General features: G+C 43.0%; 1 protein-coding gene across 1 annotated transcript; it reads left to right on the forward strand.

Moving 5' to 3' along the window:
- The first annotated feature begins 255 nt into the window (after window positions 1-255).
- LOC146672524 (rab3 GTPase-activating protein catalytic subunit-like) lies at window positions 256-25,121 on the forward strand. Its single transcript, XM_085400877.1, has 15 exons — window positions 256-275; window positions 700-828; window positions 1,101-1,172; window positions 1,931-2,004; window positions 2,844-2,932; window positions 3,110-3,282; window positions 8,227-8,281; window positions 8,582-8,910; window positions 10,107-10,137; window positions 10,440-10,667; window positions 11,408-11,498; window positions 14,261-14,364; window positions 15,194-15,309; window positions 15,601-15,703; window positions 24,556-25,121. Exons 1-15 carry the CDS (start codon window positions 256-258, stop codon window positions 24,787-24,789), a joined length of 1,848 nt encoding a protein of 615 aa, XP_085257003.1. The 3' UTR covers window positions 24,790-25,121.

The raw sequence follows: 25,121 nt of genomic DNA on the forward strand, positions 1-25,121 counted from the left end.
ACAACTCACATGGCATTGATTGTTTAGTTCAGTGTCACTCTGTGATTGTTTGACATTTCATATAAATGTGACTCTAAAATATAGTCAATAATATTAAAAAGCTGCTGTTACTGAGTGAAACTTGAAGGATTATGATAAACTTCAGTTCTTACTGAATCTGTAACATTGCTTTTTTTAAAATTGTTAAATGACTTTTGTGTCACTGCACAGTGAAAAGCTCACCTGATGTAGTGGTGAGGCCATGTTCACCACTAGATGGAGACAACCTGGCACAGGTATTTTCTATACACTAAATTTCACACTGAAAAGCCTTGGTGGGAATTGTTGTTTCATAGAAAGTAAAGGAAAACATGTCTTGAGGTCTTTTTCCAGTGTTTTCAAAATTGTGTTTTTCACATACACATCAAAACTTCACACAGACAAACACACACACAAAACAACAAAATATGTCAAATTAGGGAGGGCAGAGAGCGCAGCCTTTACATTGTGTTATTGTAGAGTGACAGGAACTGCCTATGAGCTTCTAATCAAGCAGAAGTGTTGACGGAAAATCTATCAAAGGAAATACATTGATGAAAATCAAAGAAGAGAAATATTTATATGATGTTCCATTTTCCTGAGAGCTGATTGGCTTTGATGACCCCTTCAAGTACTACATGCTACTTTGTCCTGCTAGTTAAGCCTGCTGTCTGTTCTCAGGCCTCCTCCTGTTTCACTGCCATATATCCACCACCAGAGGGCTCCACTGACCTGCCTGCCGACATCAGAGCACACCCCTGTGTCATGTGACCTGGCAGGAGTAGCAAAGCTGGACTCAGACCTGGCCAGGCAAGTTCAAAGGCAGCTGTGGTAGAGAGAGTATATGGGCTCAAATTGTGCTCATAAATATTTTGTACTTGTAAATCAGGATTTGTGTGTGTATGGGATCAGAACGATGCCACCTTGAAATGAAACCGAAAAAAATATTGAAACTGAAAAAAATATTGAAACTGAAATAAATGTACAGCGCGGCTGCGGTCACGGACAAACTTGCATGTGTCTGTTCGGGAATGGCAGATGCTGAGAGGTCCAGCGTTTACATTACCGGCTATTTCAAAGTGACAGCCTGAGGTGTTCTTCAGTAAATTGGACTACCAGACAGGAGGACCTGAGGCCCCACCGTATTATTTTCGGTAAGTTAAATGTGTGTGTAAGCTAATCCGTAACTTAGGTCCTTAGGTGAGCACTCGGCTGTCGGGGAAACTTGTTTTGTAAAGTTCGTTTAGCTAACCCGTGCAGGTGAATGAATTTACCCTGACTAAAGAAATCAAGAGAAACGCACCGGGCTGCTCAGTGACTAACCACGGTTACTGTACTTTTATTATGAGTATTATACTGTAAGAGCAACAGGCTGGACTCTGCTTCTGCTCCTGTGCAGAGCTGATTATTAATAAGAAGCTCGGTATACAGACAAGGATAACACAGTACCCGGGCTAGAAAGACAACTCCAGTTTGAGGCGCATGTCCTCCTGACATTTGGTGTTTGTGTTAACGATCCAATGGAAAAGCTTTGATGGGAGTGAGCTGTTCACTTGCACTATAGCACACAAAACGCTGCGCTGAGCACTGAGTGTTGCATCCGTGTACACACTGCATTGCTTCATATTTCACTCGTAAAGTAGGAAATGGGTGGAGCAGTTTATTAAAAGGGTAAACGTACATGGGTTTGATTGTAAGGCCCAAACAGAGCTGGCACAGGTCTAACAAGCTTGTGCATGAAGGGACAAACTGAGTGTGACATAAGGAAATGCTTACATGTGTAATTATCTTGATTACTGGTGAAGGACTACGTCACATGTAATCAAACATGACTCATTACTTATAAAAACCCTTTAACTAAAAGTGTATCAGAAACTCTCCTCTACTGTTTACTCTGTTTATCACCCAACAGTGACCTCGACCCTCTTCAAGCTCCTCACTGGTCAGTTCGAGTCAGGACGGCTGAAAATCCTCAGTGTTTACTGGGTAAGTTAAACTGATCAGTGGGACACTCAGGGGCAGAGACCATGATGCTTTGGGGCTGACCACAGAGGTTTTACTAGTCAGTACAGATTTCAAACACACCGCTACATACTACATTAAGGTCAGTGCATTAAGTGCACTGACCTTAATGTTGTATTTTTCTGGTTGCTAATACACTTGGATCCATTACAAACATACACATTGTTGTGTGATGTGTGAAGACTTTTTATGGCTTTGTTTTTTGTCCGAACAGCACAGAGGAAACTATTTCTAAGCCAAGAGGCTAAAATTCATGCACCAAATGATACGCAGCAGATAAGACGGATGTAATCAAGCTACCGATAGAAAGAACATAATCAAGGACAAATAAAGTGTCTTTTTTTCCTCATTGTTCTCTGTGTGGGCCTCCTACTTCCTCCGTGTGGTAGTTTGACTCGTACTGATGTGGCTCCTCTGCTTCTTTTCACAAACAGTTTTTCCTTCCTGGTCACTGTTGAGCCCGTCACACTCAGCAGCTCGAGCTAAGACAGCCTTGAATCTTAAAACTACAGCCGTAATTGCATTTATGTCTTAGAGTGCTGGCCACAGATATTGATCCCATCTGACAGCAGCTCAGTAAAGCACAAGAGCGTCGTCTTAAACAGGATATCAGGCAGCGTTCTTATTTTTATTGTCTACTTCTGGTCACATCCTGCTTTTGCCACTGAGCGATCAGCATCCTGTGTTTTATCATGAAGTGATGACTACGTGAGCTCCACTTGTTTAATTCTTCTAACATCTATAAAACAACAGAGTTTCTAAATGACAGACTTATTTATTTGTGTTTGTGTCTCTGTTTCCAGATGCTGCTGTGGAGAAGTCTGACTGTAAGAATAACACTCAGCTGTCCAACTCCAGTGGGACATCGGAGCAAGAGAAAACCTCTGATTATGTATGTTTGCCTCTTCACCACTCGCACACTCAAGGTTACACTCAGGTCAGGTCCAATATAAGTTTCAGAGTGAAGACGGGCTCAGTGCTGTCAGTACTTTGTCAGGATTTTTATTAGAATGTATTACATTTGGTGTCCTGCTGTTTGATTTCATGCTGGTCTTTTCCCTCGTTGTAGAACCTTTTCCACCAGCTGAAGTCAGCCCCCAGTGACAGTCTGACCTACCGTCTGGCTCTGTGTGTGTGTCTGGTCAACTATTACTACGGTGGGCTGCGGGCTGTTGGACACCTCTGGCAGGAGTTTGTCCTTGAGTTGCGTTACCAGTGGGAAAATAACCATCTTATTTGTGGGTGGGTACCTCACAGGCTCGTGCTGCTTTGATTTTAAAGATGTCACACATATTAACATTTTCATTTTATAGCAGGTAAAATAAGTATTGAACACGTCAGCAGTTCTCTAAGCAAATATATTTCTAAAGGTGCTTTGATGTGAAATTATCACCAGATGTCGGTAACACAGGGACATTAAACACACAGACATTTATTTATTACTTTATACAAATGTTGGTGATGACAGTTCATGGCAGCTTCTGTATGGAGAAACCAGTCCCATCATTGCTCATGACTTTGACCCACTCACCACACAAACAGTCTATAAATCCCGAATGCTCCGTGGATCCTTCCCACAGATTCAGCTCAGGTGATTGGCTGGGCCGTTCCAGCAGCTTTACTTGATTTCTCTGAAACCAACAGTTTCCATTGGCTGTGTTTGTGATCATGGTCTTGCTGAAACATCCATCCTTGTTTCATCTTCATCATCCTGGTAGATGGCAGCAGATTTTAATCAACAATGTCTCCATTCATCCTTCCTGGAGTTAGATTTAATGGCTCAGTCCCTTTTGCAGCTTGTTATAAAGTTTTTATGCATAACTTTTCTAAGCAATCACACATTTTTTTGGGAACATCAAAATCATAATGCTCCCACCTCCAGACTTCAGTGTTGCTGTGGTGTTTTTGGGATGCAGCCACCCAAACACGGTGTGTTTACAGCATTCAGAGAGTTTTGCTCTTAACAAAGGCAGTCGCACTTTTCTCCTCTCCCTTAGCTTCCCTGCTTAGCCTCTTGTGTCCTTGTCTAGTCTCGTGTTTTTTGTATTACTTTTCCCTGGAACACTCTCTCACAGTCTGTTCTCTAAAACCTAAAAGAGGAATTATGGATTTGATCAACTGGTCCCTGAATGCAATTGACACCCCTTTCTCAACGAGAAGTCTGGGCTCGGGTGAGCCTGAGTGCTGAAGATATCTACCTATTCAGAACCATGGTAACAGGGTTCTGGCTGATCGGAGCTGGCTTGGCCCTGACTTATCGAAGAATTAAGAAAGCGGAACCGGCTGTTCAAACCCCCACAAGGCTGCCCGCTGGGATTCAAACGATGGGAAGAGGCGTGAGTTTCTCAAAATGAGCTCATTGAACGCAGCATGGATAAGATCTTGGAGAAGCTTACGGCTGCTGTGAATACTCAGAATAAGACTTCTGAGTGCAAATTGGATCACATCTTGGAGAAGCTCACTGCGGTCGTTGTTAACTTGTTATTTTCTGTTATACTGCGAGAGTACTGTTGCCCGCGAAGGGTTGTTGTTGGTGTGGAGAAAAATGGCGTAACAAATAAAGCGCTTGGAGTGAGACTACGACGTCGTGTCTTTGAGTTCTCAGAATCGGCTCTCTGAGCACAAGAATGACAACATCACGGAGCGCAAGTTTGATAACATCATGGAGAAGCTCACGGCTCTCCAACGGGAGATTGAGAGACCAGTGTCGGAGTGTTAGAACAGCTTTGAAATTCATATGAGCTGTTCGCACTAAAGTAAAAACCTCCATCACTTATGCGGATACCCCTTCGGCCCCAGCCGTGGGCTCAAGGCTGGAGCCGAACAACAACTCCCTGATAACGACTGTGTTTAGACTGTTCTTCCCACTCCATGCAAGGCCACCTGGGTTGGCTGGAAGACTGTTTACTTAGCCTGGCAGGGAGGAGGACACTGTCTCAGCTGAACTCTGGACACGCAAACGCTTACACAGACATATATATACACATGCAGATGTACACTCCTCCCCCCTCCAAACGCCTTCGACGCTTATTCCCCTCCGATGCTGACGGTGGATCAAGGAGACCAGCGCACGCAGGCCTGGATGTGCTGTCTACACTGGCTGTCTCTCACCCTTTACCCATCCCTGTTGCTTGTCATGTGTTTCTTTCGTGTATTAAGAGTTTTTTTCATGTGCAGAGGTGTTTTTTTTCTGTTCTCAAACTGATCTCCCTGTTGGAGCTCAGTCTGGGGGGAGTTATTTTTTTCTCATCTTTCCTCATGTGGTGCATTTTCCATTGTTATGCCTCTCTGACCTGTCTTCCCCATGTGATGTTTGTGTCATGTATGTATGGTCAGAAGGGTAAGATGGCGCTGGCAAAGGTCGGCAGCCTTAACCCAATTTCCATTGGGGTCAGCCTTCAGGATCAATAAAGTTTTATTGAATTGAATTAAGTGACCAAACTATAAAGTTAAAGCGTATTGTTGTACCTATGCATTACACTGGAGCAGAGCTTACATACATTCTTACCTGCTTACACTCATCATTCATTCGTCAAACTGAATAAAATAGCAATAAAATAGGGTGGCTGCAGCTCAGGCGGTAGAGCGGGTCGTCTACTGATCGGAAGGTTGGTGGTTCAATTCCTGGCTTCCCCCAGGCTGCATGCCAAATATCCTTGGGCAAGATACTAACCCCAAATTGCTCTCCGATGCGTTCATCGGAGTGTGCGCGCGTGTGTGTGTGTGTGTGAGAGAGAGAATGTTACTTAGAAAGCACCTAGAAAAATGTGCTTGTGTGAATGGGTGAATGCACAAGTTGTGTAAAGCGCTTTGAGTGCTCAGAAGAGTAGAAAAGCGCTATATAAGAACCAGTCCATTTACCATTTAACCAGAGGAGTATTGCACTGGTTGGATGGCAGCAGCCATGGAGGGAGGGTGTAATTGTCCCGTGTTATGCTGGTGTTTTGTATTAGATGTAAGCTTACATTTGGCAGCATTAGTGAACATTATACTGAATGTTACACAGGAGTGTCTCAGGTAGGAGGGAGGCTCACTCGGTCCATTCACTGAGCTTAGTGTTCAGTGATCGATGGTCCAGGGGAAAAGCTGTTTTCTTAGCCTGGCTGTCCTGTTTCTTGAACAGGTGCTGTCCAGGATGAGATGAGATTTGATTGGCTCTCCTGAGACAGCGAGTGCTGACCATGTCCTCCAGGGAAGGAAAGGGACAGGCACTATTCTTCTGTGCTGTCTTAATGACCCACTGAGCAGTTAGCATACCAAGCTGTTAGCAGTAGGTGGGGACACACTATGGTGCTGTGGTAAAAAAGCCACCAAGACTTTCTTCTCCAGATGGTTCCTCCTCCTCCTCAGCATCCTGAGGTGGAGTCTTTGACTTTGGACCATGAGAGGTCCTCAGCTACGTGAGTCCCCAGGAACGAGGACACTCGCTGAACACAGTCTGCTTGATGTGGAGAGGAACGTGTTTCCCTCTGCTGAGGTCACATCTCCTTAGTTTTGATGGCGCTGAGCAGACGCTTGTGTTCATTGCAGCAGCCTGTCAGGTTTTTAACCTCCTGCCTGTTCGCCGTCTTCTCCACTGATGATTGTCGCATCATCAGCAAATGTAACGATGGTGTTAGAGGGGCAGGTAGGTGTGAACTCATGAGTGTACAGGAGAGCAGGCAAAGACGCCTGTGGATACTTTATGAATGCAGATGATAATATTCTGCCAGCGTTTCACAGACTTGTTCAGCAAACTTTAAACACACTTCACGCTTCTCTTTTTTTCTGTGGCTCTTGCGCACATATAGTTTTCTTTGAAACAGTCGTACCTGCTGATTCCAGGCCTTTCTGTGGCTCTTCATAACTGGGCCTTGACTCTTCTGATAATTCTTTTCACTGGTCTGTGTGAAATCTTGTGGGAAGCACCTGGTCGTGGCCCATTTATGGTGAAATAATATTCTTTCCACTTTACCAAAAGTGCGCTGGAACCTTCAGTAGTTCTACTGTGACCACTGCCACCAGCATGTTTTGCAAAAGTCTTGAGAGAGCTCGTTGTTTTTACCCGTCATGAGACGTTTCTTGTGTGAAACCTGAATAATGAGACCATCAGTTGGGACTGAACCAGCTGATATTTGATTTGATATTAATTGGCGAGGTCTGTGACGAGTTACATGACTCTTTGGTGGCAGGACTCCTGGGCTGGAGGTGCGAGTCCCACTGAGTCTGTGGATGTTGTTGGACTGTCCTGGTTTCCCACCTCGGGATAAGCAGACTACAGTAGCGGTTTCCCTTTCTAAGAAGTGGGACTAGGGGCTGAGCTTGAACTTGGGAATGATACTCCAAAGCCTCCCTGGAAGTCTGTGACTGGGTCAGTTCGTTAGTTGAACCTGAGGTTGAGGATATATTTTCAGCCCTGGAGCTCCTCTGTCAGATGGTGACGGCATACAAAGTATCTGGTACCACTGTCCTCTGTGTGCTGCTGCTGTTGGTCCGTCAGCTGTGGAGAGAGTGAAGAATAAGTGATAATGAAAAGTTGTTGTTCTCGTTGAACTCTGTTATTGCTGCTTTATTCGTGGCCAACACTCAGCAGATACTGGCACCAGCCGATTTCAGTCGGGATCTCAAAGGACTTCGTGGAAGAGCAGAACCTATTTGCAGACATTTGTGGGACCTCGTTAGACTGTTGACTTGGACACAGACAGAAGACAGAAACACATTTTGAGACCAGAGGAGATGGATCTGTCAGAGTGGGGGCCCCCAGGCTGTGGAGTGCTTTGCCTCCATCATTATGTTGCTTTGATTGCATTTATTTTTATAAACAGCAGCTTGAGACTCATTTATTTAGCCTGGCTTTGAACTAGATTTGTGCTGTTTCATATTATTGTGAAGCACTCTGTGGTTCTTATCCTGTGCCATATAAATAAAGTCAAATGCTGGATGTCTGTACTTTGTCCAGCTGAGCCGACACTTTAGAATCGGGCTTTGGTCTTGTTGTCAGTCATGTTGGATCTCCGTCCGTCTCTAATAACAGACAAATGACCAAAATGTAAAAATCCAAGTACATAATACCAGGCACAAAAGCCCCTGCAGTGTTTGTGCCGTGCTCTAACTAAAACTTTGCTTGAAATTGTTTAAGCAGTATTTGTTTCTCTGTTAACACACTGGTGTTCACTCATATCCATCTCTGTGCTTCCTAATCTGCAGGCTGGCAGGTGGAGCTCCTGATCTTCGCTGTTGTCTTTTGCATCAGAAGTTTCAGGTAGCCACACAGTGCACAAAGTGCAAGGACTAATCGAACGATTTAAAAGACAAAAAACAACATCATGCACATTTGTAGACTTGCAACTTTAATTCCAGTGGTTTATCAAAAGTGTTGTGTTAACTTTGATAATTGGAACGATGTTTAGGTGATAAAGAGAAAAATGAATTCTGAGAGCTGATGCTCAGTGTGATACAGCATCTTCAAACTCCCAAACACCTGTTTATGTCGTGTTGTCTGTTGAACACAAGTAGCAGTGTTATGTTTCCATGTGTGAAAAGAGTTTTTGTTCCTGGACAGATGCTGAATTGTTGTATCGAAAGGAAGAAGGCCATAGATGAATCTCACAAGGTACCCGAGGGGAAAGAAAAGGAACACAGGGTCTCAGGTGCCTGCCAGAAGAGCCGCCAAGGACCAGAGTGTGCAACCAGTGCTTCCAGTTCAACAAGAGAGATGTCTCAAGGAAAATCCTGGGACTCGTGGAGTGACAGCGAGGAGGAATTCTTCGAGTGCCTGAGTGACCAGGGCGAGACTGAGGCGACACAAGCTGAGGGCAGAGCTGAGGGCAGGCTGCACCCCTACAACAACATGACTCTGCTCAACTCTGCAGAGCCTCTCTATGTTCACAGGTCAGAGTCACTGCCTCACTGTGCAAACACATCATATGCTGTTATTTATTCCAAATACAGCATGTTGAAAATAATAGTCGGGGTCACACGGGGTGGAGCCTATCCCATACCATAGGGCGAGAGGCGGGGTTCACCCTGGACAGGTCGCCAGTTGCAGGGCGAACACAGAGAGACAGACAAACATTTAACCCAGGGGTGGGCAACTCCAGGCCTCGAGGGCCGGCGTCCTGCAGATCTCACCCTGTGTCAACACACCTGAATCAGATGGTTAGTTCAGCCTCTGGAGAACTTCCACGATAAGGATAAGCTTTATTTGTTGGTTGCCTGCAACTGAGATGACCTAATCGACCATACATACCATGTACAAACTTAACATTGGGGATACAGGTCAGGCTAACTAGCAACAAAGGATAGCCCTAACCCAAGACACTTTGAGGAGGTCATTTAGCCATTTAAATCAGCTGTGTTGGATCAAGGACGCATCTAAAACCTGCAGGACACCGGCCCTCGAGGCCTGGAGTTGGACACCTCTGATTTATGCTCTCATTCACACCTGTGGGCAGTTTAGAGTCAGAGTTAACCCAACCCCACTCGCTCCATGTTCAAAGACGTGCAGTTAATAATTAGAACTAAAAGAAAGCGGTTGTAACAGTACAGAGGCGGCCTTTGTGTGACAAAACCATGAAAGCAGATCTCATATAAGTGGTTCACAGAAATGTCATTAAGCTCAGCTGAAGCTGACTGAGTCTGATATCTGTGCATCATGTTTCATTTTCAGGAACCGTCTTCTCTGTGCAGTTAATGAATGGGATATTAATGAATTAATAATAAATGTCATGTAGGCTTTTACAAGTAAACTAGTGTGGAATAAGAGGACTGTTGATCAGCCTACGCTGTGGAAAGCTGTGACTCTGTCACTGACACGTGTGGCATGATGGATGCAGTCATGCTGGGAGAAGCTACGTGAGTGCAGAAACCTCTGATCACCAGACGATCACGTGGTCGTCAGTTTTCAAACAGCTCATTGCAGTTTTATAAATCATCTTCAGAGGTTATTTGAACCTTGTCTTTGCAGAGACCTGCAGACCTGAGGCAGTAATGCAGTGATAATGACCAGCACACAGTGTAAGTCATGCTGCAGCTGCCCTGAATCTACAGTGTTGGTTATTCCCACCATGTCTCTGTTTCTGATCCAGTGTGGACGAGCTCTTTATTCAGTCTGAACTGGTTTTAATACTAAAATACAATTGATTTGTTATTCATAGATTTTCAGATTTACTCTTACACAAAAAAGTAAAACATTTTTGTTGCCAGATCACACGTATTTACTTCCAGTCCTGAACAGAAGGAAATCGTTTTGATGCCTAAATGACATTTTATGTTCAGTGACAGCCTGGTGTGCTTGGGTCCATGAATGCAGTGGTGTCGTGAGTGGGCCCTGCTCGAGTCGTCAGTGCCAGTATGAGGTGTCAGTGAATATATTTACACATTACTTCATTTAAAGGACGAGTTTGTGTCTCTGTCCACAGGCAGCCAACCCCGGCTGTGTCCTGGAGGATTTTGTGCGCTGGTATTCACCTCGGGATTACGTAGAAGAGGAAGTGGTCGATGAGAAGGGCAACACGATGGTGACGGGGACACTCAGTCCCAGGATGAAGATCCCAGGCAACATGTGGGTGGAGGCTTGGGAGACTGCCAGGGTCACACCTGCACGACGCCAAAAAAGACTTTTTGATGACACCAAGGAGGCCGAGAAGGTCTGAAGCAGGTCGTTCGTTTTGCCACATGCGTGTTTTAAGCCAAACGTGTTTACTAAGTGGATCACAAAGTGTTTTCATGAATGTTTCTGCTGATTTTCAGGATCAGCTTCTGCCATGGGACCGTTTTGGCTCATGTATGTTGAAGAAGTCAGTTTAACACAGATCTGTGCTCACAGACATGTTGAAGCATTTTCACATGTTGATGAAAAAGGATCTGATGCTGTCACACACGATGTTTAACTGACACACAGCAGCTCTCTGTGGTGTGATGGTGTTAAATGAAGAACAACTTTAAACCAGCTTCTATTAATGATCCGGTCGGCTTTATGGGAAAGGGACAAACAGTAACTGGGGTTGTTTCCTCACCCAAAGAGGGTCCTGGATTTGGACCCGGGCAGGTCCCTGCCAAGCGTTTGCATGTTCTTCCTGCACATATGAAAGCAGAGCTCGGAGCTCCAGTTTGCACCGTCACTGAAAATGTTGCCTGTCTTTTAAAGACATTGTTTATCCAAAAAGAGAAAGTTAAAAATAATGCTCACTGATAGTCTTATGACAGATTTAAAGATCTGGGTATGACTGGTCCCTCTGTGAATAACCATCATAGAGAAAGGTCACCGTTTATCTGGAGTCTTCTTCAGAGGCAGCCTGTTGGCTGTGCAAAAATATTCTGTTGATCTGAAAGAGCAAAAGGAAAACAGAAGCCAGGCAAACTAAACTTTTTGGGGGTTTGTCTTTAGGTTCTGCACTACATGGCGATGCAGAAACCTGCAGACCTGGCCCGTCACCTCCTGCCCTGTATACTTCATGCAACTATTCTGAAGGAAGAAGGTAAGTCCTCACCGTTTGGTTGAAAAACACGTTTATATGAAATAAAATCAGGGAAAATAACTCTAAGCCCACAGCAGGTAAATTACAGTAAGACCGAAATACAAAAAACTAAAGATATTAAAATAAGTACTAAGAAAATGAAATGCAACCCGAGATGTTAATGGAGAAAAAAAAACAGAAGCTGCATGAATAAAAAAGTAGAAATCTTGGACGCTGCCAGCATAATGCACAGCCTTTTGACGGGGCTCGCACACAAACACAAAGCAGAGGATGAAGCATCACCAAATATGTTTCCAAGCCAAAGAAGATAAGATGAAGCATACCTGCGCAGCGGTGGGTGATGAGGAGAGGCCGCAGCGTGTCTGTCTTAAAGTGCAAGTTTGTGACAGTTTAAAGCTTAACAAGCTAAGACGCCAAACATCCAGAGCACAAAGACAAGTCAGAGGGCTTTTTCAGACACACTTCTAAACCGTCGTGCTCAACAGTGTCTCTGCTAAAACTGCGTCTGTGCTCTGCTCCTGTAAAGTTGCCTATCGAGTGCTTAATGATAAGGTGCATGGTAGCTGCTTTCCTCTGCAGGTGGACAAAGGAATGACTTCTCTGCAGACAGGCTCCTGGCAGAGCCACTGCAGAGGAACTCTTTACAATCACTGACTGTGAAACGTGAGGACTGTGTGGGGATGTGCAGACGGGGGCGCGACGGCTGGGAAACGAGGAGGGCTGCAAGTGGATGCACTGTATGATACACGCTGGCGTCTACACAGCTCAGTCCTGAGCTGAGTGATGTAATGACTGATTGCATCGACACAGTCATTACATCAAAATACAACCCCTTTTTTTCGGCACTGAAGCGAAACAGGCTCCGCCCACACAGCCGTTCTGTATCACAGCTGTGATGCAAAAAGATTTGGGCACCACTGGTATAGAGTGAATGGAACCCAGAACCTGGAAGTGTCCAGTGATGTGAGGGTAAAGGACGTCTCACTGTGTACTTTGGTGCACAGATGAGTTTGTGGTCGGTTCAGTGAATGCAGCCCATGAGCTGCAGAAAAAGCCCAAATCCTGAGCCCCCCAAGATTTGGGCTCAAGATGTGTTCTGCACTGCAGGCCCTTGGACTCCATCAGGGTTTGGGCCAGTTTTGAGCTCTTATAAGTATCAGAGATGGACACGTGATGTTTTCAGGGCTGCGTAGGCATGATGGGTAGAACATGACCCTGGTGTTAAAATGCAGGTAAATGTGATTTAGTTTGTTTACTCTAACTAGCTACCCAACCCTCACTGTGAAAGGAGCCTGGAAAGTTTCCCCAGCATGAATTTCTTTCAGTCAAGTTTTCTCCAGTAATGATCAGAAATCAGATAAAACCCACTCTTTATTTTATTCTACACACAATAAATTGATAATTATTCCAGGATACAGAAAAGTCTAGATTTCGTCTTCAGACTGTCACATCTGGAGCAGGGCATAATTTGAATTGGTTTTTAGAAGAAGCTAAAGATCTTTCAGTCGTGTTGCTGTTGTTCCCTGACACCTGCAGTGCAACCATTAATTTAGCTAATGAGAGTTCACGTATAATTATAACAGGTCTTAGTTTCTGGATCGTCTCTAAGTTGACGGTATACTGCTAAGACCAGTTCTGAGTCTAGAGACAGCCAATGGTAAGGACTAGTAAGGACATCACTGAGGAGAGTTTTCTAGTACTTTGGAGAAACCTCAATCAGCTAACGTCCTGCTGTGATACTCAGACCTTTTCTCTAATTAAACCAGAAAGCTAGTTTTCATTTATTCTGTAATATCCCAGAATGTTTCAGCAGGTCAGAAATGCTTTGGTGCATATCCAGGTTGTATGCAAATTAATTCTGATTAAGTCTGGACTACAAAATACAAAACATAGCAACAATAATGTCCTCGTTTCACTTCTTTAAAAAATGTATTTTGATCTTATGACACTTACTAAAAGCTTTACTTCCAGAGGTTGACAGAGACGCTCCGTGCTGATAACACGTGAATGTGTGAAGGTTTGTATCATATCTATCTAATAGACTCCAGTTTGTGCATGTAAATGGAGAGTCCTCTTCACACACTGAGGTTATTATGGAGTTCCACAGGGTTCAGTGCTAGGACCAATTCTGTTTACATTATACATGCTTCCCTTAGGCAGCATCATTAGAAGACATAGCATACATTTACACTGCTATGCTGATGACACCCAGCTCTATCTGTCCATGAAGCCAGATAACACACACCAATGAGTTAAACTGCAGGAATGTCTTAAAGACATAAAGACCTGGATGGCCGCTAACTTTCTGCTTCTTAATTCAGATCAAACTGAGGTTATTGTACTCAGTTATTGCAGATGGCCCCGCCCCTCCCTGAGCCTGGCTCTGCTGAAGGCTTCTTCCTGTTTAAAGGGAGTTTTTCCTTGTGCCAAAGCACATGTGGGTATATTCCTGGACAAAAGGCTTAGTTTCTATTTGCAGATGTGTTCTGTGATCCTCTGAAATAGCTGGATTAATTAACTCCAATAATAATCCATCAAGACTTTGTGGATATGTTTTAATCTCTGTAAAGATTATTATAAAATGTTGTGAAGGTTTTGTTTATTTCAAAAGGATCTGTATTAGTAAGATAATAGTTTGCAGGTTTACTCGATTTTAGGCTTTTTCTCATGTTAACAGTAATTGAGGTTACAAACGTGGCAGGTCTTTCTTTTAATCACAGCTTTCTGTCACTCTGGAAACACTGTCATTTCTTCTCTTTCAGAGTCTGCTGAAGATATTCCATCAGTGCAAAAAACCATTCAGCAAGCTACAGTTCAAGCGAGCAAGCTCCTGCAGTCCCCCAACCAGGACTACAAGAAGTTAGAGGTCAGTGAAAACTCGACCAGACTTTCCACAAATAATTCAGTTTAAAAGAAAGTATCATTAGATTCACCCAAAAAAGTTTTGTTTTTAAATAAATTATTGATTGATTGTTAACTGTGTTTTTGTTGTAGTTGAGTATGTGCTGTACATGAGGTGTACGTAGACTGGACAGTGTGCACCATGGCTGAGAACTTGGCTGATAATTATTATGGCCATTGATGGTTGAACCATGAAAACAGGGGTGTGGTGCAGTGGGATTGTAGTGGGAGCTGGAGTAATAAACTCCAGTGCTTCCTCAGTGATGGCTAACTTTTTTCTAAACCTAGGTAATTCCTTCGGCTGTTCCCACCTGGGCTCAAAGCTTTTATACTCTGCTGATATCGGATGTGTTTATCAGTGATCGAAAACAGAGACTGAGATTGTTATTATTGAGTTTGATCACACGTTAGGTGCATTAAACATATGCTTTAATACTGTCCTAAAGTCTGAGAACAATCATCACTTCTTCACATATAAAAATGTTCTTCTCACTAGCACTCAGTATCCATACAGCCCCTTTTCTTTGAATAACACTGTACAGCTGCACAGCTAAACCCCACCATGTTAGTTCGGCTTGACTGGACAGTCTTGTTGTGTAAAAGCATTCTTGGCTTTCTCAAAGTACATTTAAGTATGCCATGTATCCACTGTGACTCCAAACACGCCTTTTACACCCCGAGACTCAGCCTATAACGTTCCACGTAGGAAAAACCACGTATGTGTATAAATGTGACAGTCTTGGGGTCTCATGCTGTCAGGATTGAGCAGACAGTTGTTCTTGTCCTGTGTGCAGGATTTCATTAACCAGCTGCTGAGCATGGAGACAGTCATCACTCAAGCTCGCTCGCTCAAGGCCAAGTTCTCCGTTCCTGAGGACGACAGCGGAGAGGCTGCTGATGAACTGAAGAAGTGAGTCGCAGAGTTTGAGCTGCGCTCACTGACAGCTTTGTTTGTGCTGTTGGTAACATGTAACCGTCTTCACCGTCACTATAGATAGTTAGTCAGTAACAGGTTGTCACGATGAATCTGTTTCACAAAGACGGCGTCTGAAGGATCACAGTCAGTTCACACGTTTCTTTCTCGCTCATGTTGGTGGTCTTATTTTATAGTTTTGGTGTCTTCAGGTTTTACATGTTCTTATTTAAGTGTTTTGTTTTGTGGGAATATTGTAACATTTTCCACATTGTGTGTTGTCTCTAGGTTTGTGAGCTCCCTGCTGGAGGAACCAGAGGTGGTAGTGACAGGAGCAGGCCAGGGCCTGGCTGGCAGTATAATCCACGGACTCTTCATCAGTGCTCAGAGGGTAACTCTCACTCTGCCTCCGTGTCCTTCCCACGTCTTGCTGTCAGTTTCATGTATACAGTCATGTATTTGTCATCTATAGAGACATCTTTAGAGGTACACACACACACCAGTCAACCACTTATTCAATATCAGCATCAAGAATAGGTCGGTGTCCCGGTCCTAGAACAAGACATGAAGTCAGCGCTGTTTTATTTTGTTGTGGGCAGTCTGAGGCACACCTGTGCACTACTCATGATGTCAGATCAGCATCCTGATGTGGCACACCTGTGAGGTGGGATGGATTATCTCAATATAGCAGATGTGCCCACTACCACACATTTGGACTGATTTGTGACCACTGTTTGGGAGGGATGGTTATATTGTGTATCTGGAATGAATTTTAGGTCTCTACGTCCATCCCATGGGGAATGGGAGCAGTAACAAAGGTGTTGCGTTTATATTTTTGTTGAGTGTATATACTTCATGTAGATGAAACTGGAAGGACGTGGTCAGCACTGATGTAAAGACGCAGTGTTTTCTGTCAGTGTCAGGAGAGTCTGCTCTATTGTAACGTTGTTTCTTCCTGAAACACACAATTGCTGCTGCTGTGCTGTGAAGCACGTTCAGAGCTATAAGAACCAGTCTGTTTAACTATCAATGAAAAATGAAGAATTATCAGTTTGACTGTGTGACAATTCTGCAGGAACAAAGTTGTGCAGCTCTCTCCACAGTGGAGCAGATCTCCTTCCTGTCTTTGACGCTTCTTTTTCTCTTTCTGCAGTAACAACTATTAATGTGCATTTGTATATGTTTACAGTGTTAGCAGAAACAAAGCTTTGGTGGCCGTGACTCCAGAGATGGAGCCGAGTATCTAATCGAATCATCGGTTTGTTCTTTAAGCCTTAAAAGTGTCCATGTGCTCCACACTGGATCCCAGATTGACTCTGATGCATCAACTGGAACATGAATCCAAAATCCTGCTCCTCACATACAAGGTCTTAAATAATCAGGCCCCATCTTATCTTAATGACCTTGTAGTACCATATCACCCTATTAGAGCACTTCGCTCTCGCTCTGCAGGCCTACTTGTTGTTCCTAGAGTATTTAAAAGTACAATGGGAGGCAGAGCCTTCAGTTTTCAGGCCCCTCTTCTGTGGAACCAGCTTCCAGTTTGGATTCAGGTGACAGACAAAACTTTCCTCTTTGATAAAGCACATAGTTAGGGTTGGATCAGCAACCTTAATTAGTCTGCAATAGACCCTGTGCACGAGAAAATGCTAACTTCCTGTTTTAAGATCGGATGCAGGGTTGTACATTTCCGGTAGCTTTACTTTGCGGTCAATTGCTGCTGCAAAGATGGACTCCAAAATCATGTCCAAAATATGAAAACAGAAAGATGGCGTTAAGTTACAAAGAGCAGAAGGTGGGAACACTCACCACTGCTGTGTCATAAAAAAAATCAAATGATCAGTTTTGAGGTTTGAAGCGTGCAGATCGATTGGTGGTTTACATCACTCAACACAAGCAGAACTGCATTACAGAATCAGAAGCACATCTCTGTATTGATTGATTGATTGGTAATTTATTTCAACATGTGAACAATATACAAGTACATTTAGAAAAGAAATAAGAGAGAAAAAAATACTATACAAATTACATACAAAAAAAACATTCTGATTAATTTACATGTATAGTGACAGTTCTTATGATTTAAACAGGCAGATGTTCAGCATTCAAACTACAGGTGAACAATAGTCAAAGGTTTCCCTGCTAGTCAAGTACACACCTACACAGCATGTCAACAAACCGTGGTAAGGGTCTCTATGCATGAGTATTTACGAAGGGTATGTTGTGACGTACCTTTAAAATTACAGCGGTCCCTCGCTATAACGCGGCCTCGCTGTTTCGTACATTTTTTTTGTGCAAGTTTGCATGCTTTTTTTTTTTTTGCGCACAGCGCTTTGTGTTCTGCGTCCTGATTGGCTGCAGACTATTGTTGATCTCCTCCGTGCCGTCTCTCCTGTACAGTACAGAATCGCTGATTCATTGATTCATTGATGTTGAATTATCTCTCAGCTGCTCTGTTCTCATGTGCTGGACCTGAAAACACGGTTTGATCTTTGGTTTCTGTAATACTGGACTTATTTGTCTACGAAGGTTTGAACTTTGAGAGCTTAAACAGGAGAGAAACGTGTGAAAATGTTCATGTCTGTCTGAGTGTATAAAGTGTGTAGTGACGGGTTTTACCTTAACACATCTATAATAATTGTAAAAAATAAAGTTGGCTACTTCAGATTTCACCAATCGCAGGTTATTTTTAGAACGTAACTCCCGCGATAAACGAGGGAGCGCTGTATACAAATACTGAGAAGTATAAAATTTGAATCCTGTCTCTCTCTGAGGCGCGGGGGGAAAAAATATCGACAAGTCGATCAACATCATCTACAGATACATTCGACATCTCGAGAAATGTAAATCGCCACTTGATTCGTCCATTTGGTTGAAAAACCCGACCGTGAACAAGGAGCGAATATCACACCGGAAACTAAGCGCTATGCCCTGGAAGTAGCATATGCTAAGGCGCACAGGTCTAAGTTATAGGTCTAAGTTCCCCATAATGCACTGGGTGTTTCTTCTTCACTCAACATGTGTTAGTAGACCTCTCTGCATTCAGTCCGTCTGCCCCTCATCTATCGATGGATGTTAGAGGCTTTGGTTCCCACTGTCGCTCACAGACGGTCACCTAATGTTTCCTGTGTAACTGCAGGGTCTTTGCCTTATAACATAGAAGCAGCTTGAGGTAACTGTTGTTGTGATGCTGTGTGTGTGTAATAAAGCTCCCTTACTGACAGTGGGTCACCACAGCTTGTAGCTCCATGTATTTGATGTGGCACGTTTGCCCTCGCTGACACAACCTTAAAGGGATTTGTGTGTATGAATAAAGTTTATTGTTCATACAGTTCATTGCCGTATGTCTGTGAAAGGCTGAATGAGGGTTGTAGCTCCCTCAGCAGCTGTGGAGCGATGGCTCGTGGTCACCTGATTCAGCCCTGGAGATGTGGTTGGTTAGACACGCTGCTTTAGTTTACACAACAACAACAACAATCTTTATTTATAGAGCACATTTAAAAGCCTTGGGCATACCAAAGTGCTTTACATAAAACAATAAAAGGTTCAAACATTGATAACGGATAAATAAAAATAAGGAGTTATGTTCATAGATAAAAGCTACCAATAAGAATGACTACAGCACATGGGTAATAGCAAGATAAAAGCTGTACCACCATAATAAAAAACACCAATAGAAAGATAGGAGGGAATTAATACAAGAGGTCAATAGGTCACAGCAACCAAACAAACAAACCAGCAATTAAAAGGTGGAGAAGGCAAGTTTAAAAAGATATGTTTTAAGCTGTGATTTAAAAGAATGAATAGAATCAGATGCCCGGATGCCAATCGGGAGATTGTTCCAAAGCACAGGTGCAACAAGAGCAAACGATCGATCACCTCTAGTCTTAAGTCGAGATCTGGGCTGAGCCAGCAGTAACTGTGACGATGACCTTAAAGCCCTGGCAGGAGCATAAGGGTTTAAAAGGTCCTTAAGGTAGCTGGGTGCAGTGTTGTTAGTAATTTTAAAAGTAAACAACAAAATTTTAAATTGAATACGATATTTGACAGGCAACCAGTGCAGATCGGCAAGGACAGGAGTAATGTGGGCAAACTTGCTGGTTTTAGTTAGAATGCGAGCTGCAGCATTCTGAACTGTCTGTAATCTCTGTAAAAGGGAAGAGTGGAGACCACAATAAAGTGAATTACACTTTATTGTGAATTACACTACACTACAAACCACACTCACCTGTTTACACTCCTTTTGTGTTACAACCACCTTGTTACACTCAAACACCAGATGATGCATCTGAGCCAACTAAGGATTCACTGAGACTGAAGAAGCTCGAGATCATAAGAATTTGAGGCTCAGCTGATACAGTATCATAGGAGAATCCAACCATTGTATGTCAAGAGACTATAGGCAGTGAAAGCTCCATCTGGAGGAGGAACGACGTGGTTCAGAGCGTTGCCTCCTGCAGCTGGTGACATGTTCAGATTTCAGCTCTGTCGGTTAGAAAGTCTGTTTTTGTTTTTCATCTGTGTGTTGCTCTTTCATCCTTTTCTTCTTCCTGTTTCTTGCATCAGGCTGGCTGACTTCACCACTGATGAGGTAACCATGAGCAGTAAGCCTCGTGTCGCTCACAGTTACATTTAACATAGTGCGATAAACACACTCAGTCATTATAAGGTACATCCTCTCTAAAGGTTCACATAACAGACAAACAGGATAATAAAAATGATCTGGTTCTTTGCAGCGTCCTGAGATGAACAACACACGACATTATTACACGTCTCAGTATTTGTTACACTGAACACAAATATAAACACAACACTTTTGTTTCCATGAGCTGAACCGGATCCTGACTGGTTTTGCGACATGTGTGTCATTGTGCTACACATGTACGGCATATTTCAGAGTGGCCTTTTATTGTGGGCAGTCTCAGACACACCTGTGCAATATTCATGCTGTCTAATCAGCACCTTGACATGCCACACCTGTGAGGTGGGATGGATTATCTCAGCTAATGAGAAGTTCTCACTAACACACATTTAGACAGATTTGTGAACAGTGTTTGCGAGCAATGTTCCCTGTAATGTTTCATGTGTCTGAGCGAACACACAAACTCCCTGAGCGTCCCTTGGACCACTGTGAGTAACAGCAGACGTGTGCACTGTGGTCACGCCAGCATCTTATCCATCCAAGTTACACGGTTTATTAAAGTAATCAAATTACAGCATTTACATTTATGTTAGACTACTTTTAATTAATGCTTTAGCCCACTTACAATGAAAATTAAAACAATCTTCTTCATGACCTGTGCAGCATGTTAACACTAATGGAAGTAAGAATAACTTGAACTTCAATTTTGAAAACACAACTTTCTTTAAATAAAGCTCTGACTTGTATTATGAGTCTGTGGTCTGGGAGAGAGTCTGTAACTCTGTCTGCAAAATACAGTAAATAATGACCAATGTTGGGCAATTAATTATATAGTTACTTCTTCAAAAAAGTAACTGAGTTTTGCAAACAGAGTTTTTTGCAGCTGTTTACCTAAAAATGCAGCCAAGGCGTTTTTAAACAAACATTTCAAACTATTTACAGAACAATCAGCTGTTTTGCATCAAATCTGATGCCACACAAATTATTTGTGCCGCTCCAAAAAATAATTTCTGTCCACTATGAGATGAAGGAGAACAACAGCCTGATACCTGCAGGCCTGACAACAGGAGATGTGTCACTGCTGTAACACCTGTAACACTCAGCAGTCGCCTCATTGTTCTGACACACACAACAAAACTATTGACTACACTACACACTAACTACACAAGATTTGTGCTAAACTTGGCAATCGCATCTCAAACACCGCCGTCACTCCTAAAACTTCCCCCTTCCTAAACAACTAAATGTCATGTTGCCATATCATTTTTTGATTGGTCGACATGGTGCATTTTTCGACCAATAGGAAAGGCTGGTGGGGGTTTGTTTTGGTGTTGTTTTGGCTCACAGGCTTTCGAGCGTTTTCCTTATAAAACGGCGTTTTTACCGTTTCTTCCCGCAGTAAATATAAACAACGACAGTATTCAGGAAGAAAAACAAACATTGCAGATATTTTTATCATAACTCTGGTTTTACGCGGCCGATCAACACAATTTAAAAACTGGTATAAAGTCCACACTTTGTCCGTCAGTTGTTCCGTCTGTCCTGCTCACGTCTCCAATGGTTGTACACGCCACATCAGCCGCTTTGCTAAAACACCGGTGTCGCACATAAGGACGCTGTCATAGCCTGTCAGCCACGTTGATCAGCTGCGTATATACGAATGTGAATCGCGTGATTGGCTGGACTACGGGATAAGGTGGCCTCGTTCTGATCCCATACGGGAGCAGCCAGTCACTGACTAACACTGCAGAACAGAATTGTTAAAGTTTTCATTTTAATTTCAATTCAGGTGATTTTTTTTTTTTTGTGCGCAACGCAGATTTTCTGTGCAGAGCCCGTGCCAGCAGTGCACAATTGTGCCAGCAGTGCGCAATTGTGCACGCGCGCAGCTTAGAGGGAACATTGCTTGCGAGTGTCGGGTCTTTTGTGTTTGTAGAAAATGTTTCATATCTTTGAGTTCAGCTCATGGAAAACAGGAGCAAAAACAAAAGTGTTGCGTTTATATTTTTGTTCAGTGTAAATGATAAAACATCAGGTTTGACCCAGAATACAGTTTGATCCACATGATGGCGCTGTGAAAAGTGCGCGCTGTACTGGTGGCACCAGTGTCCCCAGCCCACAGACCAGTGCTGCCACTAATCGTCATTAGCAGCATCTAAATGCTGTTTAAAGGTGGACTTCATCTGTCACACAGGAGCAGTTTGGCTTCGCTTTGCTTAAATAATGACCTGGTGTATTTCTGTATACACACCTGCTAAGGATCAGGTGACTTTTATAATAAAAGGTTAATACGTAAAACCTTAAAAATAAAAAGGGCTGTTTTTAGCAGTATTTAGGCTGCAGTCTGTGTATTATGTCCATGATATTCTACATTACAGTAAAAACAGTAATTATATAAAGAACAGATGGATCAGGATCCTGTCTGTTCTTTACTATGATCTCAGCTGATAATGAGGCTTGAAAGAGACATGTTTGAACTTTTGCATTGATCAGACAAATAAGCCTGCATGTTTGCATGAGCTTTACCTTTAACTGTAAAACATGAAGCCTTTATTATTAAAAAAAACAAAACCCTTTTGGTGTCATACAGGTAAGAAAGCAGTGAAGCGTTTTTCTCTCTAACAGATGTTTCATCTGTTTTCTCTGCCGTTGCTCTGATGGGACCTGCAGGGTGTTTTTGGTGACGTGGAGGTTTGCACATGTTTCACTTGCTGCCTGTGGTTCATGTTCTAGTCCCACTGTGAAGCACATAGACGTGTCCTGACTTCCTGTCTGTCCCACACTCTGTTGTCTCTGTTTGTTGCTGCCAACAGTACAAATCATCTTTGCAGATTTTACTGAATTAACAAAAACATGTTTACTGAAAGACTTATTCAGTAAACATTAGGGCTGGGCCATATTATACCGTTCACGGTAATACTGGTATAATGTTAGGCAATGATAGGAAAATGAAATATCGCGATAGAATGGGAGTAAAACGCGCATGCGCAGTGCCTTTGTTTTCATACGCACATGGCCGATTGTTGAGTGAAACAGATGAACCAGAATTGGTTTGTAAAAATGGTGCAACTTCAGTGATGTGGAACTGGTTTGGTGTTTGTCCGTCAGATACACGACAAAGCACATTTTTTTGCAGAACATGCAAGCGGCCGTCGTTACTGTCGTATTTGTCGGACTAAGATGCTCTTAAATCTGGGAGTAATCTGGGTCCTAAACTCCATATGGTTCAGGTCAAACAAACACTGCAGCATCACTTAGAGTTAAAAACTGTCTAAATTCTTTCATCTTTAATAAAACGATCAGCATTGCTGCTTTACCAGGTGTAACTATGAAGTTTAACTTCCAGGCATCCATGAAAACAAAAGTTATTACATTTAACGGAGTTAGAAGTTAGCAGGAAGCTAGCGGAAGTTAGCTCGCTAGTTTCGCTAGTTACCTAAGCATGATATAGCATGTTCTGACTGAGAGATTTCTGAAAAAATTCAAACGTACAGCTCTGCTACCACTTCCAACATAAATGAAGACAGGAAACTAAACAGCAGTGACGTTTGTTGGGTTACTGAAGTTGGGCTAGCTGGTATATAATGATGTGCTACGTGATCGCTAGCGACACAGCTATGTTAGCATAACATAAAGAGTGAAGCTGGAGGATGAACGCTAACACTTTTCCACTTATAAAAGTTAACGTGAAGGTTCCTGATGGTTAGAGACAAATACAATCGCATGGCAGGATGCTGTAAACGGACCAAACTTCAGTCAGGAGAACAACTGAGATAATCCATCCACAATACGAGGTTAGTCATTAATATACTGCAACAACATGGGAATAGAGCAGCTGCCAGAGAATTCAACATTAATGAATCAATGGTACAGAAGTGGAGGAAGAATGAGTTTAATAAAGTTTGATTTATCTGACTGCTTTGTTTCGCTTAATGTGCGTTATAATCCCGTGCACCGAAAACTACGTACTGCACACTGCAGTTTAATGTTGCAAAGCAGCTCTTTTTAACTTCAGTGGATATTATACATGGCTATGCTCAGGATATGTCAGCCCATTTCTACTGGAAATGCCTTTTGGTTAAACTTTCAGCAAGGAATTTGCATTTGCACTGTTACATTTTTATAAAGCTTTAATGTACATAAAAACCAGCTTCTTGTTTAAGTGAAAATAAATGGAAGGTTGTCTTTTTGCGCTAGTAATGTTGTGGAGTTGTATTTTGTCTCGCATCAATTATATCGTCAGTTATATCGTTATCGCAAATTTTCAAATATATATCGTGATAAATATTTTTGGCCATATCGCCCTGCTCTAGTAAACATGTTTGTTACACTGAGACTGAAAAAGAGATCCCTGTTTACGCTCATAGAAAACGAGCCTCTGTTTTACTTTATTGAAATCATTTCTAATCACAGACAGGATCAGCAGCGTGCAGCTGCAGTGAGGTGTTAGTAGAGGAGCTGTGTTTGTGAGCTGTAGTCTGGATCAGGTCTCTGTGGGAGACTCGGTTACAGTACTTCTGAATATCCACGTGTCCACCTCACACAGCACATTTCTTCAGAATCGGTTGCTGTTTGCTAACATTTGACCTTTGCCCTTTTAGGCTGCCCTTCTGGCGCCCGTCGATAAGGACTTGGGATCTGACAAGAAGCAAACTGGGGGAAGCAGCAGAGTACCAGACTTCCCTCCTCCAGCAGGCCGGGAGATCTTGTTGCGCACCTGTGTGCCGCGACCAGCAGCGTACTCCAAGGCGCTGCCTCAGCGGCTCTTCTGTGTCCTGATGAGGGAGGAGTTTAGGTTGACCGGAGCCTTTTCCACAGACACGTCCTTCTTTTAAGTCCTGTGAACAATTCACACCTGGGATAAAGATAAGTGAAGGACACAGGATGGAGACTTTCACATGTATGAACGTGGCCATGGAGTAAGATCATAGAAATACATTTCTTCATTTGTTTGCTTTATTTGTAAGAATGGTGCAATATTTCAGCATCTACGGCTCGCCCAAGCTTAAAAGCAGGAAGCAGTATATTACTGGCATTGATTAAGAAGCATTTATGGCTTTGTCTGGAAATATGTGAAACTACATCCTTCTCTGTATTCATAAATCTGCAGCTTCCTGCAGCTGTGATAAAACAGTTTCACACTAAAACCTTCATTTTACCTTCAAAG

The sequence above is a fragment of the Rhamphochromis longiceps genome, linkage group LG3 (assembly GCF_057381845.1).
Source record: "Rhamphochromis longiceps isolate RC_006_pf linkage group LG3, R_longiceps_female_GT1.1, whole genome shotgun sequence".
Taxonomy (NCBI): domain Eukaryota; kingdom Metazoa; phylum Chordata; class Actinopteri; order Cichliformes; family Cichlidae; genus Rhamphochromis; species Rhamphochromis longiceps.

What these genes read in the sequence shown, in the direction of transcription:
- LOC146672524 (XM_085400877.1), top strand. Translation starts at nt 256, where the DNA reads ATGGAGACAACCTGGCACAG. An exon ending in TTTTGCATCAGAAGTTTCAG is followed by an intron (nt 8,282 to 8,581) that starts GTAGCCACACAG and finishes GTTCCTGGACAG; the next exon opens with ATGCTGAATTGTTGTATCGA. An exon ending in AGGACTACAAGAAGTTAGAG is followed by an intron (nt 14,365 to 15,193) that starts GTCAGTGAAAAC and finishes TCCTGTGTGCAG; the next exon opens with GATTTCATTAACCAGCTGCT.